Genomic DNA, 24,567 nt, shown 5'->3' on the forward strand with positions numbered 1-24,567 from the left:
TAGGATTTTATGTAATGTGTAAGACTCACGGAAGACACAAGCAGATGTCAATGAAGCGAAAGCCACACAACACATGGATATTGACTCATGCTTCTCAAAGTAAAATAAGAGAATGGTAAATTAAAATGTTTATAGGACATAATAAACATGTTATAAATATGTAGTCTACATTTTTCATGGGTCATAAATTTATTGGTTTTTCAAAAATATATTTTAGTTAATTCAAGAATTAAATAAAAAGTTAAAAATACAAATATATTTACTTCCTCATCTAGCAAGACCTATTGCGAAATTGAAAAAAACTACATATATTATTTTTTCAAACATAGGTAAATTGTTAAAGATAATATCTCTAAAACTATTACTTACAATACATATTATGACGGAAAAATCAATAATAATTTTACCAAGATCAATTATTACAATTCTTTATTTTTTAATGTATTTTCTCCAATCATCAATATAATGAATTGAGCTATTTGCTCGTCTAGAGTGTAATATTTATTGTGTTTAACTTATTAATAAAAAATAAAAAAAATTAATTCTATTTATAAAATAGAACTTAAAGCATTACATTATTGATATTAACAATTATTGATATTATTTATTATTAATCTACTAACCTTTAGAAAAATCAACATAAGATATTCGGTATCATTACCAACGTCACTTTTAGCTGACAAGTTTCTCATTGGAATGTTGATGTCCTCTATCTCCTTTTTACATGCAAATTTTTTATTAAAATAATTATTAGTAACATTTATTTTGCAAAATAATTTTACCATAGTGGTAAAAGAATTGTAGTCATATTCGTCCTTACTTAGTGAAATCACTTTTAATTTTGTATTCTTATCTTTGAAAATGAAAAAAACAAATTGAACTAGGAAGTTTCCCTCAAGATCGAGCTCTTTGAGATTTTTTAAAGCAATAAAACTATAAACTAAATTGATTTCTAGAAAACGACATCTCTAAGTATATGTTTTTACAATTAAAATAGTGTGATTGATTCTACAAATGATCTATTAGTGTTTATTTCTAAATCAATATTCATTGACATTTAAATGTTTAGTTTACATAATGGGTCAAGGAATATTAATCTATTTTGTTTTAGTATCAATGTTTGCAATTTAAAAAGCCCTTCAAACGCTTTTTTATCTATGCTATTTAATATATTTTTACTAAGGTCAAGGTATATTAGATTTTTCACACCTACGAATTCCCTTTTTCTCAATACACATAATATATTTTGTGATATATCCAATACTTATGAATAGTGTGCATTCATAAAAGCGTCTGGATCAATGTTTTTTAATGCAACATGATTAATATATGTTTTTTGTATAATATAATTTTTAATGTATCATATAATTTTTTTTGTAAAAAATTTACAATTGAATTTTTGAATACAATTTTTTTTACTAAATCATAATTTTTTTGGAAAGGAAATGCTATATTGAACTGGTATTGATTAGGTTTTTGTATTTTCACACCATGCGCTTCAGAATCGTTTGATTGCATATGATGACAATGTATATAAGACAATATAATATGTGGATTTATTCTCAATTGGTATTTTGGAAATTATGTGACAAGCAAATAGTGGAAACCAATATAATATATTGAGTAACGAAATCATTTATTTTCAAAAGTTTCTACTTAATCTAAAGCTAAAAAAAAAGTATGTAAATAATATGACATGGTAAATTAAAAAAAAATCTATTTTGTGAGTTGTGACTTTTAAATTACCAAACACTTACCTATAGGTTGTTCTTAAGTATGTATAAGAACAAACAAATCAATAGTGCTTTAAGATTTTATTTAATTGTTTTATTGTTTATTATCTATTTATTATATTTATTTTCATAGTCCAGAAGCAAAGATTAACCAATCAGTTTTGAAACTTAATAGGCCAATTTTTGATAGTTTTGGAAGGTCTTTTTAAATTACAAACCTGACAAATATTAATTTCAAAAAATGTTTCACTTTGTTTTGGGTCTCAAAAAGTTAGGATGTACTCCGGATAATGATAATGGAAATTATAATAATGACATTTTTCTATTTTTTTTAGTATTCTTGAAGAGCTCTAATATTCAATAGAGTGGTTTAAACACATCTCATATCGTTTGATCAACCTTTGGATAGATTTTTATCACAATAATTTTCTATCGACTTTTTCAAAATTTTTGACAAATTTCAAACTATGAATTTTTCTGTGAAAATTAATCAAAAACTTTCAATAATTACAAAATTTGAATTCAATAAATTTTTAATGCTGAAAACTAAAATGATCATTATTATTATTCTATTATTTTCACATTGGATTTTTGAAAAAATTACGAGAAACATTTTTTAAGTTGCACTTGCCTTATTGTAAACATAAACCCTTATAAACCCTTTTATTATTATTACATACTAAAAACATCCGAAGACTTCTTTCTACATACCCGTCAAATTTGTTTGTGTTTTTGCTTGCTTTTATAAAACTCTAAGTTACTCAGAGGTGTCTGGCTGGCCACTCACTAATAAAGGTTTCCTTGATTTTCTGTGAAATTTAATTTTAGGTACTAATTTAATTTTATTTTTTGCTTATTGTGAACAGTCCGTTAGCTAGCTTTATGCATTTTTATTCTCATCTTATAAAAAACCGTTGGGTTTACAATGGGCATTACTATTTATTTTTGGCAAAAGAATCATAAAAAAGTAGTACAAAAAAATCAATATTTTTTAGGGTCCCTAAGGGTGTTCCAAAAACGAATCTTTTTTCGCGTTTCCTCTCCCATCATTTTTATGAAAAATGACGATGGGGGATATAGAAATTATACATAGAACTTTGAAATACTTTTTCATATAAATAATTAAGTGAATTAAGAAATCACGTTTTGCTGGCTTTTTTAGCAAATTTTTAGTTGCTTTTCAACAATTTACACATTTAAACAATTTTAGAGGTTATTCATAAACAATTTGATTAAAAAATCAAGAATTATTTTTTTACAAAAAATAACGATCAAAAAATTTGAAAATTATTTTTTAGAAAAACTTTTCAAAATAATTTTTGAATACCTAAGTCAAAACGTTAATTTAATAACAATATCATAGATAATAACTAGAAAATGAACCGTTTTATTACTTTTCCATACGAAATAGTACTAAAAACAAAAATCTATAAAAAATTTCTATATCCCCATCCCCCATGCTTTTTATTTCAAAAATTTAACGCGAAACAGAAAACGTTTTTGTAACAACAAATGATTGATTATATTATGACACTTTACATTTTTATAAGAGCAATTGTGTAACTTTATTTAACTGTTTTTATTTTTTTAACTATTATAATTACATCATTTGAATACAATTTTTATTCATGTTTATAAATTTTCTTAGAAATTTAAATTTAATGTTTTAATAATTGCAACAAAGTGCACAATTATTTCTAAATACCATTATTGACTGATGTCTAGTTTTTACTATGTATTTTAAATAAATAAATCACAAAGTTGTCATATATGTTATCTGCGACGATCATACAATTTATGGGAGTTATTAGCTCTCTACAAAAACTATTTTAAAAAATATAAGGGCCTACAGATTATGACTAATTTACAAGATAACTTTATTAGTGTAAATTAGTTTAACTTAATTACCTAGTTATCACGAATAAAACAAAAATAATTTGATTTGATTTGACTTTGATTTTAAAAAATTTATATTTACTTCACAATTTTGCCAATGGGGCCTGAGGCTATTAGGCGTTTTTCAACAATTTTGGGGCCTATTATAAAGAGTTTTGTTCTGCTGCCTTATTAGCCTACCAGTAAATCCGCCACTGCTTACAATGGTTAAAAATAGGAATATTAACAAAATAAAGCGATTTCCTTTGGATTCCTTGGATTTGTTATTTTTACTACATAGTAATTTAATTTTCTGAGGATTTCTCTATATGTACTTAAATTTTTAATATTAAACATTCAATGCATTAGCTTTTTATAAATAAATAATTTTATTTACATAGTAGAAATTTTTGATTAACATTACCATTGATTCATTATGTACTAATTATTATTTATAACCTTTGTGCTGTTTTATAATTTATATAATATTTTAAATGATATTTATTTTCTTTATTTATTATTTAATCTAAATCTAAAAAACAATACTGTTACTTAGTACTCTTTAAAGACATACAAAGTTCTAACATTAATATAAACAATCGTTGTATCAGTTTAAAAAGAAACTGTCATTCAATCTCATATAACAAAATCTTTTTATTTTTTAATAAATGAAACATCCATGATATTTTGATCACTCTCGTTCTGAATGATGAAATGGATTCAATCCTGATAGTTGTGATGAATCGTATAAAGACATTTTCAAACGTTTACACTTTGCGCGCCGATTTTTGAACCAAAATTGTACATTCTTGCTTTCCAAGCGAGGAAATTTTTGTCTGAGAAAAATTATTTTTTCTTAAAAACATTGTATGTATTTTATAAATAATATAATTTTACCTGTATGGCATTCGATTCAAGTCTTCTGTATATTTAAGTATAAGATTGTGTGACGGATGGGTATTCATTGAAAACCATTGTTCCAGCTTGGGTACCTCTGTAACTGGATCGATGAACGTGCGGTTACGTTTACGTCGTTCATCATTTGAAAACGAATTTGACAGATTTATACCGACAGAGCCTATTCCAGCTGGTGGACCATTTTGGTGATGTGATCCTGGAATTTGTGGCATATAATGACTCATGTACATAATCGATTGGGAAAACACCGAGTTTCCAACCAAAGGAAATGAAAGGTTACGACGACTGGAATCGGGAGATGGGGTACGAAAGTCATCAAGATTGTGGTGGTCCTGATCATCGACATCTAAGTCATCGGATTGTATAGAACGAGCAGACGGTGACAAAGGACGGTCATTTTTAGAAAGTGAATCTTCATCATCATTAAGTTCCGGAGAACGATCACATGTTGATCCGTTGTTGTTGTTATTCTTGCTTTCAACTTTCGTGGCATCGTCAACATTAGGACTAATAGTTTCTTCTCGTTTTACCGATATATTTGATATGGGACTACGATGACGTTCGTGCATTGTTAAGGAAAGCGGAAGCTGGGGTGATCCAGCTCTTTCTGAATCATCCACTTCATCATCAGAATGTTGTGATATCGCATCTATATCTTCACTTGGAGGATTACTCGGACTGCTCTTTATATTATATTCAGATTGTTGTAACATCATAGCACTAGGCGAAAATCCGTTTAAAATCCCGCTTTGACCTCGCATTTCAGCGCGCTTTTGTGCAGCTCTTGCATTCTTAAACCAGTATACTACATTATTCACATCCAAAGGTTTTCTGCCTCTTCGAGACTCTAAAGCATTTAATTGGACAACATATGATTGAATTTGTTGTCGGCTTGGATGAGGGTTTTCCTGAAACCATCTTTGTAATTTCGGCAACTCCATTTCAGGATCAAAACTCGTACGCATACGGGTTTTTTGATTTGGATACTGTGAGTGTACCGTTTGCAGTGCTGGATGAACAATAAGTGAAGCTGGATGTCGATTATCAACATCTCTGCTATGCGTTCCTGAATTAACGAAATCGAGCTCCGTTGTCTGGTTTGGATTTGAAAATGGCAATATTTTATGTGATATAGGATTACTCTGTGGAGTTAGTTGATTACCCCACCATTGATCAAATTTTCTTTTCAATTCTTCAGAAATTTCTTGATTGAACGGAAATGAACTGTGAATTGGACTGCGACATATTTGCGATAGTGTAATCTGCAATAACAAAAATAAATTTATACTTTTACGTCAAAAACGACTATATATTAAACAACTTTTATACCAACCTCATCCAAAGGACATCCACTGCTTCGCAAAACTGCATGTGATTGCAAAATTAACAATTTGAGCAATTTGTCTTTAACCTCCATTAGTTGACTAGGCTTTGATCTGATGATTGTTATTTTCAAAGTAACTACAGATATTAATTCACCTAAGATATCAAATACAGAAACTAATGGATTGTCAGTAATTTTTTCCAAAGCAATAGCTTTCCAATTTTTAACAATAATAGATCCACGAGCCGTATTCATTATATCGATAGAATATCCTAAACGTTGTAGAGCAGTTGTAACAATATCGCTGAATGGTGTTTGGGATGGTATTATTACGTAAGAGTCTGTTTCAATGCTTGGTCGACGTTTCCAAGGATGTCTTGCTTCATTTAAAATCGATGCATTCATAGATCCTATTGATTCCACAACACAATGTAATGGTAAAGACTTTGCTATAAGAATAAATAAATTATGATGAATTAACTATTTTCAACAAACATATATTTTTTATTTTCATTTATTCAGTAGTTCATTAAAATTGGTTAGCCGCTCCAATTTTTTTTTCTATGTTTTGTCTCATGCCCCATTTCAAAAGTGGAAATTAAATCAAAATTGACCGTTTTTTATCTTTCACAATATTTTTGCAAGGAATTTTAAAATTTTTTGAAAATATTTTATATTTTCAAGAATTTTGTATTGAAAAACAAAATTCAACATGAATTTTCTTCTCTAAAAATATTTTCAAAAAAATTCTTTTACCGTTATTTTTATAAAATTTTTTGGTTTACATTTTTAACTTAAAATACTCTGATATCAAATTTAAAGTAATAAATCACAATGTAGAAAACATAAAAAAAACTAAAGTATTTTTTAATGAATAAATCAAAAATTTTGTCATTTTGTATGAAAAAGTTTTTTTTTAGTATTAAAAACATCGAAAAAAATTTGGAACGACCTAATAAGAAAATAATAAAAATCCATCTTCTCCAAAAGAACTTGAACAAAATTGTGTTTGATCAGTTTGTTATTATTATGATTTAAAATTTTATAAGCTTATCAACTATGGAACAATTCATCCATTGAAAAATTAAAACCTTCGCTCGTCTTCCTTCGGTTTTTAATTCTTATATAATATATTATTTCATATATATATATAAGTTTAAATTCTTATCTTATAAGAGAATAAGATAGTTTTTAGCAATCATATTAGTAGTATACATAAATTATATATAAGATTTTATAAAATACATATAAAATAAGACAAGGATGTATCTTTGGTTTACTTTGCATGCTATTTAAATACTTTCTATGGTAAAAAAATGGAAAAAAAAAATGGCAAAGTTTTTTTATGTTCAGATTATTTTAAGAATAATATGATGTTGCTTGTAAAATATTTACAAAATTTTAAGCGTTGTAGAAATACTTCAATGAAGAAAAAACGATTTTCTTCAAGTACCTCGTACTTAATAACATAAAAACTTGTGTAAAAACACTACTACCTAAAACGAATTTATAATAAAAATTTTCTTGATATTATTCAGGAACATTTGTAGTTAAAAAACATGCTCAATTTGTAATCCATCTATCTACCGCTATGTATTTCTTGATTTGATAAATCAAAGAATATGTTTATTAATGAAAACACTATCTACTTAGTTTGATTTTTTATATAAAATTTAGATGGTTTATTCTGTTATATTTATTCGGATTATTTACAGTTGTATGTTCCAAATGGTGAACATATAAAAAAAACAAACATAATAACTCTAAAGCTCCACTAGTATTTACGCAAGCGAGACATTGTTGCGATTTATCTCTAATGTAAAATGTTGCTGTAGTTGTACATAGGATTCACAATAATTCCTCAAAAAATAAAAAATAGGGATATTTTATGTGTCGTTGCATTTGAATGTGTATCTATGAATGTTGGTATATTTAGTCATAAAACATGGCGACGATGATGATGTAAAACAAAAAAAATCGCGTTGTTGCTCTAATAGATTCGTTGCTAGCAAAACAAATCCGATGCTGATATAACCAAGGTATTAAGTGCAACGGAAGTTGATTGTCTATACGATATTTACTACTGTATTTGTGATATTCTTTCTTTGTGATAATATTTAAACCTACTGTTGAACAAGATGCAATTCAAAAAAAAAATACGATTTTATTTTTATTACTTTAACATTTTTATTAAGAAAAAAATAAAAATTACAGAACCCTTACATAAAAAATATTCGTTAACATATTCAACAGTGTGTTGATACGTTATTTTTACCACTTGTATATATGTTGTTTTGCAGTGCAAATGCTCATGCTTACAAATATCACCCATATAAACTTAAATCCTGGTTCTGCTATTCTGATTTATGCCACTTGTAATTCCACAATGGTAGAGCTGGATTTGAAATCATGTTACAAATTTAACGTGTACCAGAATTCGTTGTTTAGTATCTGATTTGATATGCAGCATGTAGTGAATGTTCAGGATTAACACATATTCCTACATACATACAATCCATGTTATGTAGACTATGTTTGGTTCTATTCAACAACTATATACCATATCAGAATTAGGGTATTAGCGAGGCTTAAGGATTATGCGTCTCAATTTAATATTACATTTCTACTTGTTTTGATAATATGTCTCGAAAATAAGAAAAATAGATATCGATTTCGTAACGATAAATGATGTGCAACTTTCTAAAACAATATGTATATATCTCGTATCTCCTTATACATTTTTGAATGATGTTGACTTAAACCATTAGAAACCCTTAAAGTTTTATAAAATGATATATAGCAATTATCATATCATATATATCAATTATGCATTGATAATCTCGCATCATAGAGAATAAAAGTATGTATTATGAATATACCAAAAATGATTGCCTACGTATCGATACATAGTACATATTATATATTCATTAAAAATCATATGTTTAAGCGTGAAGCAAACAATTAAATGTGTATAATAAGTAATATCTAAAAAAGCATGGAAACATTTTTAAATTGAGAATTTACTTTCGGAAAATTATTGAGCTAAACTAAGAAAAGTATATATTTCGGGCAAACTTTAATGATTGCACATGTTACAAACATTGCACAATACCTATTTGCACCTATGTATTTTGTCCCATGCCGCATATCAAAAGTCGAAAATATTTTGCCAGTTATTTTTATGATTTTTTTTTTTTGTTTAAATTTTTAACTGAACTTTAATCTCATTGTTGATACCATGAACACAACAAAAAATTGATTAATAACAAAAAATGTTAAAAAAAAAGTATATAAAACATCAACTACACTCCATTTTCCTCCCTCCATTATTTTTATTTCGAACATGTTAGGCGTTATCCATTAATGGCGTCGGCAGTTTAGGGGCGGTGGGGTTCATCAAATTTACGACGGACTCCGACGAGGGGGGGAGGGGGTAAACAGAAATGAACGACGTCGTAAAAATATGCCATATTCACAGTTTAAAAATTTTTCGTTTTGAATTATTTAAAATAATTTTTGAAGTATTTCAGACTTTCTATTTTTTTTTTTAAATTTTTATTAATTTGAGTTTTTTTTTTCAAATTTTTCACGAACTTTCATTGAAATTTAAACTGGTACTAAAAATTTCACTTTTCATTGAGGGGGGGAGGGGGGTCATGTTAAAAAACACGTCGTAAATTAGGGGAGGTTTACGATTTACGATTATAGGGGGGGTGGGGTTCAAAAAATGCCCTATTTTTGCCGACGCCATTAATGGATGACGCCTTAGTCTGAAATATTTTAGGCGATAAACCAATTGTTTCTTTGCATTTTTTGACGATATTTTTTTTTATTTTCAAAAACCGACTTTTTGACTGTTTTATGTAATAAAAAAAACTCTAAATAAATTTAATAGAAAGTGAAATAATTATATTAAATAGCCTTATCAGCTGATTTTTTATACGTTTTATACAGTGGTGAATATCTCACTCGACAAATGGGAAATCAGGGTATAATTCACAATTCTTTTTACAAGTATGTACTCCTTCGTCAAATTGTACAACGTAAATAAGGTAGGTATATATTTGTTTTCTTTTTAAATTTGTATATATTTTAAATCGTTTTAAGACGTAATTTTAGTGTCTTATGCATTGAAGATTTACTATAATAGTTTTTACACAAGTGTTGTCATGGTCTCTAAGGTAAAGAGATTTACCTTTTTCTTACCATATAAAACCTAAATAAACCCCTTTAAAATCCTTATACACTTATATGTAAAGGTGTTGGTCACTACCAAATTATGTAAAGACCCACTTGAATAATTTTAATTTATTGATTTCATGCAACGATGATATTCCTAAATCTAATTTTAAATATGTAAAAAAGATACATTTTCAGTGTTAGTGTTATTCGGTTTTTGTGAAGCTTTAAAGTTTTAAAATCTGGGTAACAAGTTTGTTAACCCCATATTATAATGTTGCATATTCCAGTAAACTTAAGAAACCCTTATTTATAATCTTATTTTAACTTACATATGCTTTTTTTCAAGCCTTGGAACAATATCATTTTTTATTAATGAGATATAAATATTTTCAACAATAATTTATTTTTCTTAATTTTCTTAAACAATTATTTATTTACCATATTTTTTTTAGAAAATTATTTATTTTCCATAATATTTATTATCAAATGAAAAATTATTTATTGCAATATATTGTCAATTTTCAAATTCAAAATAATAATGATTTGATTTATTTTTTGGAAAATTAGATTTTTTTAAATTTTTACTCACGCATTTATTACAAATTTTGACAATTCAAAAAATTTCTGGCAATTTTAGGAAAATATTTAAAAAAAAATATGTGAAAAAGATTGAAAATTCAGTCTCGACAATTATTTATTTTCCATAATTTTTCTCGAAAATTATTTATTTTTCATAATTTTTCTCAACAATTATTTATTTTCTAACAATAATTTAATTATGGCCATATATGGCAATAAATAGTATTGAACAATATTATTGTTCCAAGGCTTGCTTTTTCAATATTACTAACTTTTGTGCTAAATTTTGTAAATATTGTAAATGGCATTATTCAATTAGAATATTCAATGTTTGTATTATTTTTTAAATTTGTATAAGAAATAGAATCTTCTTTATAGATTTTCTGATAAAATGATAAACGGATACAAGACGAATGTGTGACATAATCCATATTTAATCTCGAAAGAAGGATGCGAATCGCTTATGCATCACTCATTGCATTTTCAACACTTTTATCTATCTGATACTTCTGTCTGTTTAATTCCTCTCACTGTGCACACATATTTATAACTGAACTCAATCTGGTACGATTTGAATTGCATTTTTTATACGTGGCATTCAGTCGTTGCATTCAAAGTTTACCAACAAATTTCAAATGTGTATATTGTATTCACGATGATTATGATTCTGTTCAACAAAAAAACAAACAAAATGAATAATCCTCTCCATTTGAAGCGTGTATTTTGTATATATGATGTTGCATGATGGTAGTACTGAACTTATATGTATTAACGTTTATACGTATTTAATCCCAATAGTATTAATCCTCAGACCCGAATGCTCAATCAAAAGCTCTTGTCAAATTTAATGAGAATTATTGAAATATAAGGTAAGTATCTCTATAAAATATATAGTTAATGAAAACCTTTTTTAATATGATTTTTAAAATCAACTAACTGATTCTCACATGCGTTGAATTCAAGCGTTGTATTAATTTTTCATCAATGAATGTCAGGGGAGTTTAATTCAATGCTTTTATCCCTTTATCTGGATTTTCTAATCCGATCACCACATCATCTCAGCTGTCTGAGTTTATAAATATTGTGTATACTGTACTTTGCATGTGTATTTTGAAAACATACATACCTTGGTATTTTATGTTATTTCATTTTGACTAAAAAGGGTTCTTCATGATAAACTTTATTATGTATATTTTTATTACTTTGTGTAATAGTTCAACTAATTAATTAATGAAAAAAAAATAATAATGTAAGATTATTTATACCATAATATTTAAAATAAATGTACTGATAAAGTTGTTTAAGCTTATTATCACATAATGAGTATTCTTAAATGTTTTATATGATTTATTCTAGTTAAATACATATATAGGTGCATAAAATAATTGAAAAATATAGAAAACTAATATATTTTGTGATTTTATAATAATAATGATTATTATTTATTATAAAATAAATGTGTATTATAATTTTCATAGTTATTATTTATAGTTGAATGACGAAAAAGAGCTTAAAATAAATATCAAATATGGAAATGAAATCTAAAAATTCACTATACAATTCTTCGTCTTATATGCATGAAAATGCAAACTAGCAAGAACGAAAAAATATTAATCACAAAATTTAATTTAAAATAGAACATAATAAATAAACATAACAAAACAAACATCTAAGAGATTTTACATTTTTATTTACATTAGAAGTTTGTATCAAGTATGAAATTCAAAATAAAAGAAATATTTTCAGGCAATTTCATATTGGAAAGGGATAGACCAGATTAATTGTTTTATTCATATTGGAAGATAAGCTGATTTGCTGTTATGTATGATCAACACCGTTTATTTCACATAAATGTACTTAAATAAACACAAAATAGCGTAATTTAAACAGATGGATTATTTTGAACATTAGAATTACTGAACTTTAAAGACACAAAGATTTTATATGAATTAGGATTTTTCAATTTTTCTAGGACGAGTAAATGTACATTAAATTTACTTAAACAGCTCATTTAAATATGATGCAAGAAAGTTTTCTATTCAACGCATTATACATCCGTAAACATATATGTATCTTTTTTAATGATCTACTGGAAATATCCCAACACTGGTCAAACTTATGTGAAAAAAAAAACACTTACAAGATCAGAGTAAATATTTTCAGGAAGTATTTTCTTAATCCTTTTAAAGAAAAATTTGGGAAAACGACAAAAACTTTGTTTCCATCGACCGGTTTAAGAGTCTTAAAATTTATGTTTCAATTATTTTAGATATTAATCAGCTTTGAGCTTATGACTTTCGTAAATAATCTTTTGTGTGTACCTTAATCTTTTTGAAGATTAAAAAGACTTGGTAGAAACACGATCTTTTATTTAAAACTTTAAGAATATTTTACAAATATTCTTCTATATAAGTTTGCAAATATTTATTGAGACTTCTGTATTTCTAACGGCTCACAGGAACTCCTAAGGATTCCAAAGGAAATAAAGAAAAACAAAAAATGCGGTTGAGTTTGGCTATACCTAAATACCTATTAAAATATATGTAATTCATTAGATTAAATAGTGCGCTTCCACGGTGTTTTTAATACTAAGAGTCACGTGTGAATATATTTCCTTCAAGAAAAATTACCACAGTTAGACAAAACAAAGGAAATACAAAGATTAACTAAATATCGTATGTCTAAACACATATACAGTACATAATTCCAGACATAAAAAAGTTAAAAAAAAGGATGAAGGATTAAAAATGAAGTATTAAATTGCGTATTATACGATTTAAATGATTTATCAGTCTTGTTTTGCGGCATTTGAAAATATTAATTTATTGTTTATTGTATATCGATATACAGAAAAATACAGAGAAGACATAATATAAATGCTTCAAAGATAAATGAGTTTTTTCATTATTGACAGGACAGAAAAAATCTTGATTTTTAAATTTTAAAAGAGACTTTTAGTCTACTTATATCAAAACATTCATTACTGAAAATCGAAAACAATCTCCATGTATAAATTGGATTTAATGTAACAAAAAAAAACTCTCGTTTCCTTCTTAAATAAGATTAAAAACTACTTATGTTACATTTTAAGATGATGTGCACGTATTATTTATTCTATGTTCAATACTTGTGGAATTTAATGTCCTTGCCAGTTAAAGCTTGATAAAATCAGCAACAGTTTCTAAATTCAATGTGGCAACCCTTTCTCCGGATTCAATAATCATATGTATAACAAACTCTGCAAATCTTCAAAGGTCGTCGAAGCAAACAATCGCATAAGTTCACATACATCTACTGTAATGATATAGTAACGCAAGTAAAATTGTTTGCGTACGAATATAAGTAAAAGTATTTTGTATTCAACGTATTATATATGTAGGGATGTGTAGTAAGATTTTCCTGTGTAGTAGATAAATATGTGTTATCTCTATACAAAATATAAGGGGTTTATATAAATCCTTTTCAATTCCTTAATCCTGTTAGATTCACTTTGGTTTTTGTTGACTGAGAGACCGCTATATTTTTTCTCTTCCTCAATATCTTTAATAAGCTGTGTTGTAGTTTAAGGTGAATAAAATACATACATTATGATGCCAAAAATAAATGATAAAATTAAACTGTTATTTTAATTTTACTTAAACTATTATTATTATTATCGTATGATGTTTAATAAGGAAAAAAAGTTAGTGACGACATTATCGAGTTTCATCCTTTGATGTGTTGTTGACTCACCACGGCGGGTTTCACAGTACAAAAACAGCTACGAAGTACCCGAGCCCAACTTATTGCGTGAAGATCTTTTTTTCTTTTACGTCCTTTTTTTGTCTTAATTCATTAAAAAGCATCTTGGTTTTTAGTTCTTCATGTATCATCAAATAATAGACTGTATTTTTGTAATTGTCTTGCAAATTACACGAGATTCGTTCAATGACAATTGTTCTTAATTTAGATGTCCAAAAAATATTTAATTAAAAAAATAGAGAGCTACCTAATTTTTTTTACACATCAAAAAATTTAATATTAATTTAAGATGTATTTTGAATATTTGAAAGAAACTAAAAACAACCATATTTTTATTTATTGACTATTTTGTTTGAATGAATCAATGCATTTAAATATTTACTGAACTAAACAAGGATTCACCGTTTCAATAGATTTTGATTTTAGTATCAAGGTATATTGAACAATATCATTTTAATAAGTACACTATGGAGTTAACTTACCGTTATGAACTTTATTAATATCAAAATCTTTTTGATCAATGATTGGTGATGATACTGATTTATTCATTAATCCATTTTCTCTCGCAACTATATTTCCGTCAGAAGTTTCGCTCATATTTAACCCCAATTTACTAGTTAGTTGTGTTGATCTATCATAAATAGACTCTTTTGCTTCTCGATGTGAGTCTTCCGTGACATTTGATGTTAATACAGAATGTGTTGAATTTTGCATCATATTGACATTATTTTTTGGGCTTTCTTGTTTGTTACTTGAACTACGTTCAGAATGTACGGAGCTTGATGGATGTATTGGCGAACCTGATTGTTCATTTTGCGATGGTGATTTTGATTTTGCTAATGACAATGCGTGAGTCTGCAAAAAAATTTGAGATATTTTTGTAAGAAAAAATCTAGAACTTAATTAAACGAAAAGAAATATAAATCGTTTGATTTTAAATGATTGTCAAAACGTCGCACGCGTCTAACTTTGTTTTATAAATTATAACTGTGTATTAACAAATACATAGCAATCCATAAGCAAACAAAATGATTTATACAACGTGTTAAAAGATTTTCTTATTAAATACAAAACTTACTCTAAAAGATGAAGAACACATTTATTATAAGAATCCCTTTATTTAAATATCTAAAAGAAGCAAAAATTTATTACAGACAATCACACACGACTATATTTAGATGTAAAATTAGAAAATATACCTTTACTATCTCAAATTGCTCTAATTATTTTAATTCATTATAATTTTTCTATCCGGCAGTAATTTTTCCCTATTAAATTTTAAAACTAATTCACAAAAATAAGAAAGACCTAATGAAATTCTATTATATATTTTTTATTGAACGACTTTTTAGTTAGTTAAGCCTGATATTTTATTTGCATTGACTGTAAGGGTATTTTAAAAACGTTTTCTGTTTTAGCGTTACTTTCTTAAAATTAAAAAGCATGGGAAATATAGAAATTTTATATAGATTTGGGTTTTTAGTACTATTTTGAATGGAAAAATTTTATAAAATTGTTCATTTTTGAATTATTTTTTATAATATTGTTAATATATTAGCATTACGATATATTTTTCTCTTACAAAAATTATTTTGAAAAATATTCCTGAAAAATAATTTTTGAATATTTAGGTCGTTATTTCTCGTAAAAAATGGGTAAAAATTATTTCTTGATTTTTTACTCAAATGTTCAAAAATAACCTTTAAAATAGTTTCAAAAGTCAAAATTGTATTAAAACAATTTTTTTTTTTGACTGACTCAATTATTGAGTCAGTTTTACTAAATATTTGGTAATATTAGTAACTTTCTAGTTGATCACGAGAAATTTATTGAATTTAACTAGTTTATTAGTAACTTTTTATTTGTCTCATATGAAGGGCTGAAAGGATAAATCGCACATACGCACTTTTTGACAAAATTGAGTTAAGAATTAGAAAATATGCTGAAAGACGAGTACTTTCAGATACATTAAGAAAATTTCAATATTTTTTCGAAAATGTGTGTTTTATTGCAATATGCCAGATCGCACATATGCAGAGTGAAAGGATAAATGACACATAGCCATACAAACGGGTAATTTTCAAATTGCTTTAAAATCATTTTTTTCAACTTTTTTGTGTTCTTTATACTTTTTTAAGGCATAAAAAGTCATTTTGAACCAAACATTTCAATAAAACATTGAAATTAGAAGAACTTAAAAATCTAATTTTTTGCTTCATATGTGCGATTTATCCTTTTTTTTTCGATAAAAATTGCCCAAATCGCCCCTAATTGTTGAGTTAGGAAATTTTCGAGCATGAAAATCGTTTTTATTGACCATTTTTCACTAAATATTAGCTAAAAAATTAAGAAAATATCTAAATTAAGAAAATCAAATTTTATAGATGAAAAACAGTGAAAAACTTAAAATCGCTTTTTCTCAGTTTGTCAAAAAGTGCGTGGAAAGGAAAAAATCCTTTCAGGCAGAGGCGGACTGGGAAGGAAAAAGTTACCGGGAATACAGGCCCAAAATTGGCCCATTTTCAATTATTTTATCATTTTTATATTGAAATTTTTGAAAATTCGGCCCATTTTTGCCTAAAATTGGACCGGCCCATCGGGAATTTTCCCGGTGCTCCCAATGGCCAGTCCGCCTCTGCTTTCAGCCCTTAATATAAACTTTACTAATTTTGTAGTTACAAAATTATTATAAAGAATTATACAAAACATTTATAAAGAATTCGAGAAATTAGACAGAAAATACAAATACAAAATACGCTACTTTTAATTATTTTATAATTATTTAATATAATTATTTTATTTTAAATGGTTTAAATTCATTTTAGAATTAGAACATGAAAAATTAATAATTAATTGTATAAGCCAAAAGTATTGCCATTTTAAATGAAAAAGTATTTAAACTTTTTTTTTATTTTGACATTTTTCATTTTGAAAAAAAATCGTTTCGGACAAAAACATCGACAATTTTGGAAAAGTCTAAATTGAAAAAATAAAAATATTAATGCCCTTTTAGAAACATAAAAAATAGAGAAATCTTTTTAACGGCCTAAGATTTACAGATAAAAATCGTAATCCGTTACTTGGACGGTCTTATATAAAAATTATCTTATAATTTTTGCCGCATTTCGAAAAAAATGCGATATTAAACTGGACTTGCCGTCCGTGTGTGTGTCAGTAACACTGTGCCCCAAAATTTTTGTTAGTTATTTGAGAACCTTCAAGGTCTGTGGGCAGTCCCTTGGGTTGTGAGGTGTATGGGTCATGAGAAGTACGAAAATGTGAAGTGGACGTACAAAATTGTGAAATATATGCATTTCAATGGGAAAAGTCTACAGATGGTAAGGGGTATGTAAAATGTGAAATGAGGGGAATGAAAATGTGAATTAATGAGTATGAAAATATGACTTGAGGAGTACAAAAAGCGTGGATATACTTTCTCTATTTTTTAAATAGTATTTGTAAACAGAATGTTCATTATCTCATATAATATTTACTTTCCTTATCACTATTGTAGCATTAATCATAATCACGTACAAAAATAAAAAAAAAATAAATACATATGGAGCATTCCATTCTAAAAAATACCGAAATTCCGGATTTTAAATTTACCTATAAAAGTACAGATCTTATTACCTTATCTTGATGTCCATCATTGAATAAGAAACTTTTGCTAAGACAACATTATTTTCGACTTATTTTAAAAATTTTTATCAATGGTTCAAAATTTTTTAAAAACGCAAAAATATCACATTTTTGGCTTTTCTGACTAAACTTTTCGTTTCCAACCATATGTTCCATGGTAAAAATGTATGTACTCGAGATGACAAACAATCCTGGTAATAATAAACTTGAAATTTTGACTTTTTTTTCGCTACACGGATTTTTCATATATTTTGCGAAAAAATTTTTTTAAAATTATCATAAAATTTTTAAAAATAAGGGGAAAAAAATTTCGCCAAAGCAAAATTTTCTTCTTTTTTAATGGACATCACGATAAACTATTCAGTTTTTCATTTCTATTACTGTTTTATGGAAAAATCGGTAAAAATCAAAACCGTGATTTTGGTATTTTTTTTAGAATGGAATGCACCATATATATTTTTATTTACAGAGCTAAAATATAAAAGAAAATCCTTTTTTTATTTGTTATTAAGTACCCATATATCTATTACATATCATATAGATAATTGCATATACATACACCAATTTAAAAAAAACAAATATTTCAAATCAATGTCATTTTTCTTAGAGTTAAATGTTTCATTCATTGCAATAGTGCAATGAGTAATTATTTATTTGATTAATAAAGATTGAATCCAATTTATATAAAATTTGTATTCATCAAAATTGATCATTTATTTAATTTGTTATTGACATATGATTTTTGTAACAATAAGCTCTGAAGAGATTGAACAATCCATAATCTGGTTCTCTTAATTGTTTTTATCATCGATTACCACAATAGGCCCTTCTGGTTTGCCTCGTTGGAAAAATGCTCGATTTATAATCTTATAATCATTGATTAGTTTTCATTTTGTTCTATAAATCAAAAAAAAAACGTCATTTTGGATTTCAGTCTTTTCTCCAACAATATGCAATTTTGTGTGAAATGGTGGTCCGCGGTGGTGCCTTGTCATATCTAATGTGTAAATTTTGTTTTGTGTTATCATTATCATTAAATCACTGAATATGCATCAACATGTTTATACAATATTTTCATTTTTTTTTCCTTAAAAAATCAATTCAATATATTTATTTGAATTGTAATTTATAAAACAAAAAACAGAAATGAATGTTTCAATATACAAAATTGTATGTAAGACAAACATTTTTGTTGACCGTCTCTGAACAAGTGGTGAATACTAATCACCTCTCTTTTTTAACATTTTCACATGTAAGAGAATCAAATGGAAAATGAAGAATGATGATTAAAAGAATTCGATGACCAAATAACATCGACTGAATATCCCAAAAGAATATCCAGAGTTCATAAGAGACGAAAAAAGTTTGAATCGATCAAAATCTTGCAGAGGAAACGAAAAACATTTTTATAATTACATGATTAATTTCTGGTTTGCTATACATTTTATCATTTATGCTCTACATCTTTGTAGAGATGAGTAAAGTGATGACCAAAATCCTGTTAATGATCGTCTCTCATTGTATAAATAATTAGTTATATAAAAATAAAAGCAGCATCTTGTCTTGAATAAAACTTAGAGCCAAAAGAAATACCGATAAATGAATATGTGTATTACAGTAGCATCAGGTTTTGGGCCATAAACGTACGATTATGATGAAGATAATAATATAATATACAACGGCTGTTTGGTTAGTATGCATCTTTAGTACGATATTTTGACGAACATGAAATTGCATCTTGTATAATTCTTCATTATTATTTGGTATTTCGGATAAAAAATCAAATTACATTGCCTCAAGGCACAGAATATCAAACCTTTCCTTTTAGATGTTTTTTTTTTTAAATATTTTGTATATAATATATTTATAATACGGAGCTGATAAATAATTAAAACAATTTTAATTTACATTCTATCAAAAAATAAAAAAAAAATAATAAATAAATGAAATAAAAATTAATACAAAAATAATTAAATATTTTTATTGTTTTATATAATTTAATATACAATTAGTTCAATATATAAATGCTTGTACTATAGATGAGATTTAAGCAGATCTAATCCTTAGTTGTTTTGTGAAAAGTATATGTACGAATCTCCTGCATGGAATATCAGTTATACTGGTAAATATTATATTCTATAATATTATATGTATATGGGTAACCATTTTTGTACGAATAGTTAATAAATAAAACTAATTCTTCATGCAAGATTTCTTAAATATTGATGACCATATATGAGATATCTGTAATGGTATGTGTGATTGAATAATCCGATTGTTCCTTAAATCAAGATTTATCGCGTCTTGTCTTCAAGAATACGTATGAAAAGCAAGCAAAATAAATGATACGCGTAGACTGTATTTGATGCACGGATTTAATAATAAGAGTAATTAACATTCAAAATATAAATCGAAATAAATACTTCACCAAAATACATTTAAACTCTAAATAGTCCGACCGCATTTCTTTTTCATCATTGACATCATATTAAGCTTATAAGATACGCTTGAAAATATGTGGGGATTTTAAATCTATACGAAACCGTGATGTGATAGGATTTAATACCATTTATTAATATTAACAGAGGATTTAAGTCGGATAAAGTGAATGCGCAGAATTTTTAATTTCATACAGAATACAGAAAAAGAAGAATAAAAAACGATTATTTTTCTCTTAAATAAATAATAACTATGTATTTTGTTTTAAATACCTATAATTTTTTTATCTATATCATTTTAGAATTTCTTTGTAAGATTTCTTTGCTTTATTTTTTAAAAAACTCTGTTCCATATTTAGCTCATAGAATTTAATTGATACAATTAATTCACTAGAAATCAAGAATGACATTGATATGAATATGATATCACCCATGAAATAACTCGAAGATAAATCGGTTCATACACACTCATATCATACTCATGAAAATATTTGCGCAATAATAATTCACTTAACCCCTAGGTTCGGCTCATCCACATCAATAATAATAATAATAATTGAGTTGAACAAGAAAGAATAAGTAAGCATAGGTACTTAAAATATTCTATTTTCTAAATATTCAAGTGAATCCAATGTGTATTTAAATAATGTTGTATTTGTTGTACACTTTGATACATAAAATGTGACAAATTAATGCCATTTTAATAACTGCCTATTAGACTATGTGTGATATATAAATAATTTTTAAAATAAAGAAATATCTTACGAATCTTTCCTACTTAAGATTGATTGACCTTTCATACCAAATCAAGTGTCCAAATATAAGAAAATAAATGCAAATGTTTATTTAAAAAAACAGAATAAGGATATTATTAAATTTAGTATTTTCTATTGAGAAATAATATTATTGTATTTTGATTTCATAACTTAAAAAAAAATAGTGTTTTGTTATGTTAATCGTTAATTAAATACTATCAAACATATCTTTACAAAACGAAGAAGAGTATTTTTGAGGTGAACATTGGCACATTTATTAAAACAAATATATAACGTTAAAAAAATGTTAGGCATGGTTAAACAAATAAATTGTCTCCCTTATATTTAGATTACTGTAGTTGCATAAGAACCCTCACATTTTATAAACGGTTAAAGTAATAAGGAAGGATATTTACTACATTTTCCAAATATAATTTGTATGAAGGTGTATGGTAATGCGTTTTTTTTTTTAATAAATATATGCATTTGATAGATAACGGCTTAGTTTCACATAACATATTGAAATTAAGAAGTTCAAAAAACCGTTTATTGGGTGTGTATGTAAAATGTGGGAACATTTGATGTATAACGATCATGTAATCCATTGATGCGTGAGATAGTTAATTGTCTTTAATTCTTCAGTTTTTAACACTAGGTATTTTGTAAAATGTATTGCAATTAATATTTTGATTAATGAATTTTAAGGACATTTTTATAAGTCAAACTCTTGTGACGGAAAATGTTTTACTTTAATATAGTACAGTGCGAGGCAACTTATCCCTTTCAAAAGTAGTACTTAAAAGTTGAAGTTGAAACAGGAAAATTTTCGTGTCAAAATAACAACTTCATCAAATTACCACAATAGGTCACACGGGTCCGCGGTGGTGCCGTGCAAATTGATCATTCAACAAACTGTATTCTTTTACTATTATTTTTTGTTAAAATTTAAGTACCTAACTATATTAATTTTTATTATTGTTGGTTTTTTTTTAAGATTGATAAAATTTGATTTAAAAGCACTTAATGCTTGGTAAAAATTCAATTATTTTTTTTCTTTTTTCGCCAAAAAGTTATTTTCACATGGTGATTTTATTTTTTATGTGCCCAATATATTTCACCCAATTTTTATGATATTGCTATTAAATAAGTGTTTTGACTTATTTCTTATGTTCTTAAATAAAGCTTAAAAAAAAAAAAACTTAAAATTTAATGATTCATTTGAAATTCTGTATGCCAATGATCATTTTTGATAAAAAAAAAAGTTAAAGGGAAGGAAACGCGAACCATGATAAGTTTTTGGAACACCCTTAATATATATTATATTGTATTTTAGATAATATTCAAAGTTACCTGAGCTACTCCTGCGTTGGCAGCTGCCCATGCTTCCGCAAAAGTTTCCATTGCACTTTGAAAGTCCATGCCAATTAAATCACTCATGACAATTTATTTGACAATATTTTATTGCACTTTTTATATTTTATTCTTATTTTCAATGTTTTATCCTTATCTGTAAACAAAACAGATTTTCATTTTTAGTAATTTTTTATGGCTTTAAAATTTTTGAAATACAAATCTTATAGAAATTAGTTGATGAAAATCTCGAAATACCTCTTTTTAATACTAATACATGTTGTTAACTCATAGTTAACTCATTTATTTTTATGCATATTTATATATAAATATAATTAATAGAATGAATTTAGTTACTAAAGGACGATTTATTTTCTTTTTATTTTACTTTAAACGATTTTATTCAACGTCTTCTCAGTTTGCAAGTCGATTCATTACTGAGTACAAAACCGGCTGGTAAGCCAAACATGTATGTACCGAAACAATACAAAGTTCGGTTAAACTCGGTCCCTTGTACTCATAGAAATGTATGAAAAGCTTTAAGCGTTATGTACGAAAAGGGATCAGATCACCCTAACCACCCACTTTTCTGAAAAAGCATTTTAGGACAAGCGCAGATTTCCGTGGATTCTGATTCGAAGAAGATTTTTGTATGTTTTAATACAATATAATACAAGTTTTATAAACACATACATCGTGTATACATGAAGATCAAGATTGTATGACTGCTTTGCGCATCTGACACACATTTTTTGTACGGATATTTTTGTTTTATTTTATTATCTCTCGTATATCGTCTTTTCATCGACCACGTGTAGAGTAAACACGGTTGAATTGCAATTATTATCAAAATACACAAGTAAAAGTATATAAAATCATTCAAATGCTCCGCCCAAACTTGTTTTGATTGGACTAAAATAATAGTTGGCAAAAAAAACGTCGTTTATTGTTGTTATTTTTAATATTTTCAAATTTTATGCTGATTTACTTTAAATGAGGCAGAATTTTCATAAACCTGTAGAAATAGAAGTAATTCTTTTTAAATCTACCACCAAGATTTTACTTTGGATTTTTAGACTCTAAAGCATGATAAAATTAATATCAATCAATGTTTGCATATTAACAATAAAAATTGTTGTTTACAATAATGTAAATCTGAAAACATAATGTCACAATAGAACCAACGATTATGAGTTTTATGACGAGAGATAAATAAAAGTATAAAAATATATATATATTTCAGTATATATGTTTTTCATACAGATTTGTTTAGAAGATAATGTAAAATAAAATCTGCATTATACTTATCTGCTTACTTTACCATAGATACATTTTAATTGTTTTATTAGTTTTTATTTAATTTGACTTATATAGGTAATTAAGAAATCTAGAGTTTTCTTTTAGTTTAAAAAAAAAATGTAAAGAAAGTCTTTTATAGTTTTTCTACCTCAACTTATACCTCAATGTATAAATGCATATAGTTTCATTCCTCTTTTCAATAATTATTATTAAAAATCAATATTGTTTGAATTCGCATTATTTCAAACAAACCGCAGTCACAATAAGACAAGTAATGTTTTGATTAATTAAATTGATTCTTTGCAAGATAGTGGAAAACAAGGGTTTTCAATAGTGTGATAAGAAATTCAAATGTATTTTGATGTTAGATAAACCACAAATAATTAAGTGATTTCGTTCAAAGTGAAGTAAACTTTGAAGGTGATATATGTTTGTTAGCGATTCTTCACCTTTTAAATAGACACTCCTTCAATTTGGCTGTTATCTATGTACTGTTTGTTCTGATTTTGTAGCGGTATGTCGTTTGATTTTTAAGTAATTATTATGATTAGTAATCAGTAATACTGATATCTTTTTGAGAGTTAGTTGTACAAACTTATAAAAAAATGATAAAAAGCTATAATTTTTAAGTTTTTTCTGGGGTGATGTTCATTGCATAAACAAATATATTATTCTACACATTGTAATTGTAACACGTTTAACTCATTTTATTATTTAATGGTTTCAATCTT

General features: G+C 26.3%; 1 protein-coding gene across 2 annotated transcripts; it reads right to left on the reverse strand.

Moving 5' to 3' along the window:
- Window positions 1-4,211: 4,211 nt before the first annotated feature.
- LOC134830830 (homeobox protein dve-1) lies at window positions 4,212-22,689 on the reverse strand. 2 transcript variants are annotated; one of them, XM_063844417.1, is made up of 6 exons: window positions 22,538-22,666; window positions 15,431-15,480; window positions 14,835-15,207; window positions 5,860-6,299; window positions 4,506-5,788; window positions 4,212-4,444 (listed from the first exon to the last, which is right to left on the reverse strand). In XM_063844417.1, exons 2-6 carry the CDS (start codon window positions 15,449-15,451, stop codon window positions 4,300-4,302), a joined length of 2,262 nt encoding a protein of 753 aa, XP_063700487.1. In that variant the 5' UTR covers window positions 15,452-15,480; window positions 22,538-22,666; the 3' UTR covers window positions 4,212-4,299. The 2 variants fall into 2 exon arrangements, with proteins under 2 accessions (XP_063700487.1, XP_063700486.1); XM_063844416.1 differs by lacking the exon at window positions 15,431-15,480 and having other exon boundaries at window positions 22,538-22,689.
- Between the last annotated feature and the right edge of the window lie 1,878 nt (window positions 22,690-24,567).

The sequence above is a fragment of the Culicoides brevitarsis genome, chromosome 2 (genome assembly GCF_036172545.1).
Source record: "Culicoides brevitarsis isolate CSIRO-B50_1 chromosome 2, AGI_CSIRO_Cbre_v1, whole genome shotgun sequence".
Lineage (NCBI taxonomy): Eukaryota > Metazoa > Arthropoda > Insecta > Diptera > Ceratopogonidae > Culicoides > Culicoides brevitarsis.